This window comes from Strongylocentrotus purpuratus, unplaced genomic scaffold (assembly GCF_000002235.5).
Source record: "Strongylocentrotus purpuratus isolate Spur 01 unplaced genomic scaffold, Spur_5.0 spur5_scaffold_1, whole genome shotgun sequence".
Lineage (NCBI taxonomy): Eukaryota > Metazoa > Echinodermata > Echinoidea > Camarodonta > Strongylocentrotidae > Strongylocentrotus > Strongylocentrotus purpuratus.
In genome coordinates this window covers 19,464,245-19,473,373 of record NW_022145594.1, presented here as the reverse complement: position 1 = coordinate 19,473,373, position 9,129 = coordinate 19,464,245, and the positions used below count along the sequence as shown (strand labels likewise).

The 9,129-nt window shown below is 36.2% G+C and overlaps 1 protein-coding gene across 1 annotated transcript; it reads left to right on the top strand.

Moving 5' to 3' along the window:
• The first annotated feature begins 2,448 nt into the window (after positions 1 to 2,448).
• On the top strand, positions 2,449 to 4,854 carry LOC105447518 (netrin receptor UNC5D-like). The gene is made up of 2 exons (XM_030978589.1): positions 2,449 to 2,804; positions 4,583 to 4,854. The coding sequence occupies exons 1-2, from the start codon at positions 2,489 to 2,491 to the stop codon at positions 4,852 to 4,854; spliced, it is 588 nt and encodes a 195-aa protein (XP_030834449.1). The 5' UTR covers positions 2,449 to 2,488.
• Positions 4,855 to 9,129: the final 4,275 nt, after the last annotated feature.

The window sequence follows — 9,129 nt, the reverse complement described above, 5'->3', positions numbered from 1 at the left end:
CGTGACTAAAGCTATCGATGCCGTCAAGTAAAAAAAAAGTAACTTAATTCCTATTATTCTCTATGTGGTATCTACATGTACATACATAGTACATGTAATGTCAATCTACAACATTCAGTAATTGAGTGTGATATCCGTATAGATTTTATTAAGTCTTTTATTTACCACATTTGCTTCATGGAGCCATAGTTGAGATCGGGATCCCCCCTACACACACACAGATTTTATATTGAGTTTGTTGTGCTTGTTGAAATAGTATTTCCAAATTATCTTTAAAAATGAAAGTTACCGTTTTTGTAAACATTTTTTGTTTATCAACTAGAAGGATATACTAGATATATTGTATGATTGTTGTTTTAATTTCTATATTAATACCTCACCGAAATATTTGTTTCAGTTATTATATAATGCTATCTACTTTTCTGTGAATTGGGAGGCCACCAAAATGGGTTGTTAAATTGTCTTTTTTTAATTCAGGCGAGAAATCTGGGCAGGACACTGTTTTGAGGGGTGATGCTGGACTGGAGCAACATGTAGACAAGTGGAAGAGCACCTGTGATGAGACTCATCTTCAACTAAGGGAAGCCCGTTTCTTTGAAGATCTGCTCTCAATAGTAGCTCAGTTGTGTCCCGCAGTGGAGCATTTCTCCATCGATCTCCACATGCCTCTAATTCTATATAAATTTACGCGCGAACCTATTCCTACATGTATGAGGTCTGTCATCACAGTTTGCATTAAGTCCCTGTCCTATAGTGAAACACTCCATGAGGCACTATTGGCTGTCAGTAATTTATTTCCAAATGCAGAGAGTCTAGATATGCAAGTGATGCATCCCTTTCTTCAATCCAATCAAGCATACTTTCCTCCTGAAGTCAACTCATCATCATCCTTAAGGGAGCTTACATTAGGATATATGGCCTACCGGTATTTCTTTAATGATGAAACTACAGACAGCCTGTTTATGGATATCTCTACCTCATGTCCAAACATCGTATCACTGGTGTTATCAGGCATTGGAGGATTAATATCGAACAAGTCAGGCGGAGACATTACATCATTCATATTGCCACATCTGACCAATATCCATATTGAACCATTTGAGATGGATGATTGCTGCCGATTTGAAACATTACTGAATGTACTACATGTAGTTCATGTGACAAGTCCACATTTGCAGATTGTTGAGGCAACAAAGGTGCAGCTAGGAGGTGCAGAACTTACCTGTGTTAAGTGGTCCCAAACATCTTCAGATTGTGAGGTACAACTTGAAGGTGCATCAGCAGCTGTACCCATGGCTGACCTAATGCATCTTGTGTCCACTGAACTCAAAGGAGTTACTGTCCTGACATTTGACAAGTGCAAGGTTGAATTTCCTCAGAGTATCAGTCATTCACCACCGAGCACAGGGGAACAGAGTTCACTTCGAGAACTCAAGTTCTTTAATGTGGAATGCCCGTTGTCTCAAACTGACATCCTTAAACTTTCAGAGATGTATCCTAATGTAAAGGTCACAGTTGAACTTCAAAGTCAGGCATCACATGAAGACTCTGAGCAGGGTACGAGGATGCCTTTTAAGCCAGAGAGGAAGACCTTCCCATCCTCCCCTCTCTCCCTTACTTCTTCAATAGGTGAGTTTCAATAGATTATATATGTGTTTGTACTCAAAGAATGAAAATAAATAAAGGCTTATTCATATATACCAGGGTATACTGCAGCGGTTTACAACATTTGTATACCTCCGCTACAAAGTAGCCGGAGGCATTATGCTGTCTGGTTGTTCGTCCGTCCATACGTACGTATGTACGTCCCGTGATCGCGTTATCTCAAGAACCGATTGATGGATTCCTGCCAAACTTGGGGCATGTACATGTATGTATCTTGCAGAGCCAATGAACTGATTTAGATTTTGGGGTCACGAGGTCAAAGGTCACATGGCTCAGTATGTATGCAAAATTAGACTAAATGAGCAATAGACCAAATGGGCTGTAGACTTATTTGAGATTAGACCAAATGGACATGAGAGCGAGGGTAGTTCAAGCTCATGTATACATGTATAAAAACTGTGGATGGTGGATGGCGTAATCAGTATCCAACAGAGATGTGTCTTAGTAGAAATAGACCTATCGTGCGTGGTTCATGGATGTAGCAAGTCTTGTACTGTTATTGCTATAAACCAAAGATTGAATATGTACATTCAAATATCTTTTCACAACGGACAGTCTTATCAATAAAAGCAACAGTTAAGAAGGAATTGAAATTCCCTTTAAAAGACGAAAACTTCAAAAATTGTAAGAACATTCTTCCCTTCCACTTATTCCTGAGAAGGATCTTTCACAGTGATGTTGCTCTTCGGCGCTGAATAACCTATATTTAATCTTTTGCTAGAATCTTGAAGGACAGTTATGCATTTTGTTGTTCGCAGAGAGTTTGCAGAAATATCTCCTGTGATTTTTATTACCAGATGAAGTTAATGTCAAACCAATCAAGATGGAATGTTGTAAGAGAGTTGGAGTTGAAGGTGGCAGACTTCAGCTAGATTCCTTCGGAATTGAACTTGAGATCCCTCCTGGTGCAATTGACAGCGAAGCGCCGCAGGACTTTTCTCTGAGTGTCCTGACAGATACTCCTAATCTTGGCAACAGCAAAGAAGAGATGTCAGTCTGTTTTGGTGTACAGTGTTTAGCCCCTGATGACTTAGTCCTGAAGAGACAGGTGACTTACACAATACCTCACTGTGCTGTGATTACACGATACTCAAGTGTGAAGGCAGTCTTGTACACGGGAGAGGGAGAATACTCACCCGGTAAGTACATCTCAACATGTATAGACATCATGTAGCAATGACATTTGATAAATGTCTGTCAAAACCTTTTTGTAATTAAATGAAACACTTTGTGATAAGTAAATAAACAAATGTAACTCCCATTTTCCAATAAAAGTACTACGTGTATTATAAGAACGTTTTACACTTTTGATCGTGAGTGAGTCAAAAATTCATTGAGGTCTTCACATTGTGTTATTCTAACTGGAGATAGTTATGAAATTTTTCTGTACATTGGTTTTAAAAAGTTGCTCACAATAATTCCATTAGATTTCACTTTTTGTTATTAAAACAAGTCCACAAAATTATGTGTGTATCAACAATCACTCCAGAACAAAGCACTTGCCATTGTGCATGGCAGCTGAAATTTCAGAGCACCTTTTTAAACCGAGAGTGCTGCTTCCCTTCCTCTTCTTGTCACCATCATCGTCGGTTTCTTTCTTCTTGGCGAACAAGAATATATCGTTAAAAAATTAAAGGGGGAATGAAGCTTGACAAGAAAATGCTGTTTTTCCAGCCCGATGTACTTTCCCCTCATCAATAGCCATTTCAATTTGCACTTCATCAACCAATATGACAGGCGCCCCCTCCCTTGGTAGCATATGCCCCTCGATGTATGGACCCACTCTATTCTACTGATAAACTACGTAAATGTAACCTGCATTGAATGTATGTAGTGACAATTTGGGAATAATTTTGTCTTTGAACTTGGGTTGTATTCTGATACTATGTTAGCGTGAATAGTATGTTAGCTATTATAATCGGTATTCTGAAAATGATTTTAAGTCCAATACAGTGTTTACATATATATTGGCGGGAAGATGCAGTGCGCATACTCTTAAACTTATGCAAACGTCATACGTGGCTGTTGACTAAATGTGAGAGGTTAAGCTACGAGCATAAAGGTTCGTACGAACGATGCGAATCTCCCTGTTTTTCCGTTGTCTTCCCAATTAAGTTTCTATTGTCTGAAAATCGTTTGTACGGCGTTCGTAGCAGCTCGTAATTGCATTTGTGACCGAGGCTTTTTATAGTTCTGGCATTCTGAAAACTCTTTTAGCAAAAAACATAATACATAATTAAATGTAGAAAATAACGTTGGTCTAGGGGTATTTTCTTGTTTGCCTTTTTCCTTTGTAGTTTCTTTGAAAACTGCAATATGACTCTGCAAATCTACACATTTTTAACACAAACAAACATAGGAAACGTAGAAAAGGAAGGAATAAAGTAGCTGTTCATGAGTACCTTCGTGACAATGACCAGGAGAAAGGTATGGCGTATCAATTGACGATGCTTGATAAATATGCGCTATAGTTCCCGTAGCTGTAAAGGCACAATTTAACATGAAACACAATATGCTGAGTACTTTTTAAGAGACATTATCATTAGAGAATGTATTTAAATGGAAATGTCAGTGTTAAGATAATATACCCTTAACATAGTTTTCAGATTACCAATTCGGAGGTATGGTATGTAAATTCTGGGATTAAACATTAGTTTTAAGAATACTGTCCCTGACCGACTTCTGTGCTTATAAAGATGACCTATTTCTTAGGAGATTGGTCTGAAGGGTCAGGTGCCGAAATGTTGGCCTAAAAAATGTCTAAGGTTAACTTTGCTAATATGAATGAACCCACGATGACTCTATGCAGAGGTCTTTGCCTTTGCTTGTTATTTAATTACTTTAAGAACTATGTTTATCCCTCAATTTAATGTGTCCACAGTTTTCCTGATTTTTATCGCCAAATTGTTGATTATAGATGCAGTTGTTAAAGAACGAATTATGTTGTCGAGGTCTGGAACACCTAGCTGCATCATAACAAAAGATGTACTCAAACTGAAGATGAACCACTTTTCATGGGCGAAGATTAAGTTGATGATCAAGAATTATTTCTTCCGAGGAAAGAAGATGTGCTGTCGGCCATTTAAAGAAAAGAACTTAGCCCTGCAGAAGACACCTGTCATCTTACATGCACACCTCTATGACGACATCAAAGGGAATAGCGAGGTAAATTATTGTTGCGGCAGTTGATTTGTACATTGAGGAATCTGACACAATGTACTGAACTGAAAACTCGTGGCAAAGATCAGCATCTGTTTTACATAATTTAGAAAAAATGCCATAAGTGTTTGAGTGAGCATTAATTAATCAACATAAAACATTCTCAATCCTTCCTACTAATACCTTTGTAAGAAATTGGCTTGCTTTAACAAAAACCAAGGATTTAAACGTAGTGTTTTCAATCATTATTGCAAATGCATGTACCGGTGTGTTTCTATACGACCCCTGTATAGGAAATATATTCCATCATCAATAACGAAGAAAACGAAACTTGATGGAATTTAGGTACAGAGCAAATGGGAGGGGAATTTGCAAGTTACGTCACATAGTTGCAAATTCGCGTTTGATTGATCACAACTACAAAAATTCATAACTTTATTATTTTGTATTGGAATTTGCTCAAACTTTCTTTGACCTGTTTCTCTCATTTTCTGCTGCTATTAAAACCAACTTCATATCAGGGTGGACTACTCCTTTCAGTTTAGAACTGCAAACTCCTTGAGAAAATTACCAAATAAAGTAATTTGTATAAGTGCATTCATATCTAATATTGTTCACTATTTATGTTGCAAGTTTCTTGCTTTTAGACAGCAGATATAAAAGCTTGTTCTTCAGCTTTCAGCTTGAAATTATTATTATTTACAAGTATGTTGTATGATTAAAGAAATGTATTATATAGTTTATAGTTTTATTACGTTCCCTGATATAAATACAGTATATGCATGTATATATATATATTCTCTTGCCTTGTATATGCATGCAGCCCTGTATAAATCTGCTTTCTTTTCTTTGGTAACAGTTGGTAAAAGGCCAAGAAGGTGAACAAGAATTCATACCTGCCCATATAGAACAACAGGTCCTTATTCAGACATCATCAGTCGATCTCGAAATGACCTGCTACGTAAAGAAGACAGTAATTGGAGGACCTACTGTAAGTTCAAATATGTATTTAAAGATTCTGTTTAACTCTGATATTGAATATGAACATTAAATTCATGCATGGTCGGATGATCTTGTGTATTGCTCCACTTGTAACAAGGCATACTGGTAAACATGCCTTATAGTTTAACATTGTGTTGAAGATTGAAACATCTGAAAGGATGTTTAACTTGAGATTATTCTTGAACTCTGTTTAAACCAAAGCTAACTCTTTCTCTACAAAAGAGGAAGTTGTAGATAATTACTATGTTTTTCGTAGGGATTTTCCAGCTTTTCTGTGATCTGGACTTTAAAAGAAATTAGTGCAACTCTTTTCATACACTAAACGATTATCATTTATTGTCCGTCCGTCTGTTGTCCATCATCTGTCACAAATACTTAAGTTTACCTGCAAGATTTTCTAATTGGTATAAAAAATTTAGCAACCATTAATCCTATTCTGACAAAACTTGGGTCAGAGATGCACTTGAGGGAACTTCGTGTTATGGTGTTGTTGAGAGTCACATGCTAAGTCAAAGGTCATTTGGGGTCATGTGTTAAAGTTACATGTACCTTCAACATCCTCTTGTGACAAGTTGTTTTGCCTCTGTCCCTCCAATGATGTATTGATGTTGGAGGTCATGTCCTAATGTCAACAATCATTTTAGATAAAGTCAAAGTTATTACCGACAAGAATCTCTTATGACTTGTAACTTTGCATAGTTACATTGTTCATACTGCAACCAAATGTTGGTCAGGGATAATCTCCGGGGATTTTCATGTAATTTGGCCACAGGTGGGCAAGACACAATCTGGATATTATCTTGTCTTAATGTAATAGTTATAAATGCATCTCCGTGTATGTCCATCCAGAGATTATACATAATAATTATAATAATAATAACAATGAAGATATAAATAACAATAGTATTGAAGATATTGATAATAACAATGACATCAATGATGACAATAACACTACAACTATCAATAATACTACTAGTCATAATAATGCAGTGTTTATATGGGGTAAATCACTGCCATAGCATCTGTATTCGCTTAGGAAGAAAGATATTTTTAAAAATGGTGCTGTAATTGCTCTTCTGTAGCTCAGTCAAAATGATTTTCAAACAAGTTCATTTCGAGGGGTTTTAAACTCATTATCTGTGGATGCTTCTTTCATATGAGATAGGATGGTGTTCCGATCGGAACAAGCGGAGGGGTAGCATAAATAAATGACCCGGCACTCCCTTAACAACTTGGGCGGAACAAGAAGACATCGCAAGAGTTTTATTTTGAGCTGATTTCAGATTGCTCGAGGGTGCACAATTTTTGAAAATAGTGATAGTGTCGTGTTGGGATCGGTTTCTCGGAGGCGAGGAGCATAAATGAAGACACTGTGCTAGTTCTTGTTACAATTTAAGAAGCCTTTATTCATCGCAGATACTTGATACAATTATCACAATTACTATGTCTAGAATTCGAGATACAAATAATTTCTCTCTCTGGTCTCTGTAATGTTGTCTATCTAATCTCCTTCTCTAGTTAAGAAGCCTCATTTTTATCATGAAGTTCTAGGGGCGTTAACATTTGGGAATAAGTAATAGAAATGCTTTGGTTAATGGTGAGGGTTGCTATGTTATTATGGGGAGTGTCAATGGAGAGGTGGAAGTGACTGGGGTTTGGTCATAGTTCTAAGAATGTGGTTCGATCCTTGAAGTTATCTCTGGGGTGGTCTATAATGGTCAGATGTTTATAATAAAATAAAAAAAGTAATGGGATAAGGTTTCTGTTTCATCATGGAGGTGGGAGATAGGCGAATGAAAGGTGAATGACTGAAGGGGTGGGGGGTGGGGTGTGATACAAGTACTACATAACAATAGGTCATAAACAGTATTTGAAATTAAGCTTGATTGAAAAAGGAACTGTATAACTGCTTTAAGATGGGTTATTTGGGAGTATTATTTTCTCAGTCCGGGTTATCAATCTTGCAGCATAGTTGAAATTTATGGATATGTAATAAGATTATGTAACTTAATCATAATCTGATTCTGAATTTGGAATGGCAGGAATTACTTACTCTTCCAAATGCTAGAGTTGCTAATAATGGTTGCTGGAGCTAAATTAAGGATAATAATGGCTGATACACACTTATAGAGCAAATGATTGATATAGGAAAAATAAAAGGTAGTTTGTTTACCTACTCTTTTGATCAACTCTATTCAAATTTTGTGTTAAAGGTTGTCTCCTTTGATAAACTTATGAGCGGGACCAGGATCTGTGAGCCCTTTGAATTGGACTTCCCCAAACAGTCAGATAGTGTTGCAGTGTCACTGAAAGTAGGACAAAATAAGAAACTAGAAGTCAATCTCTTATTTCGATTGGAAGACAGGAAAAGGAAAGCTTCTCCACAAGATCAAGGTATTTCGTTTAAAGAGAATCAGGTTGAGTTCTGGTAAAGGTGACAAATTAATTTGTGAAACTTCTTCTTGTATATTAGTTGGAAGAAAGTCATATTAAAGAAATGTCTCCTGCAAAGGATTAGTTGCTCTTCAGATTTCCTCATTTTAAAAGTATGACAAGAAAATGCTGACTTGTTTGGACCAAACAGTCATTCCATTTACCCATTTCTTTGTGCAGTGCATGTACTTTTCATCAAGTTGGATCCAGTAAATAAAAAGCTGATAATTCGCAACTTCACAGTATCCACTAATTTCTATGTACTATACAATCAAAATTTCCTTCCAGAATCTTATTGCATGAACAGAACTCATCTTCATCTTAAATGTAATAATGCGGCAAATTTGTTGCTGACCATCATAAATCAGGCATATGTTTGCCTACCGTATATTGTCTATAGAACAATATGATATCCATGTCTGGGTATGAGTTGTACATGAATAAAATACGCTACAAAGTATAGAATTCAGATGTTAAAGTACAAGTCCACTCCAAAATTCAGACAGACATACCAATCAAAACAAGTTTGAGCAAAATCGGATAACTAGTAATTAATTATGAATTTTTGAAAAAGTATGTAAAAAAATGGAAATCACTACACAAATTGCCAATTTGGTTATCAATTTGTGACGTCATGTCCTCACCATTTATCAATTGTTTTATATAGTTTAATCCCATTAATTTTCCTTTATATCCCTCAAAACTTGAGTTCCCCCATGCTTTTTCCCAGGTTATATGATTTGTATCATATTGCGTGCATGACATTTCACAAAATCTTTTATGAACTTGATAATTCATACTATTTTCTGAATATTTTATATTCATAATTATTGATTTTTATATAAATAGTTTATCAAAAATTCACATTTT

Bases quoted from the DNA above. Each gene is read 5' to 3' on its own strand.
- LOC105447518 (XM_030978589.1), top strand. From the start codon at position 2,489: ATGGAATGTTGTAAGAGAGTTGGAGTTGAAGGTGGCAGACTTCAGCTA. The intron at 2,805-4,582 runs GTAAGTACATCT...TGTTGATTATAG, and splicing joins AGAGGGAGAATACTCACCCG to ATGCAGTTGTTAAAGAACGA.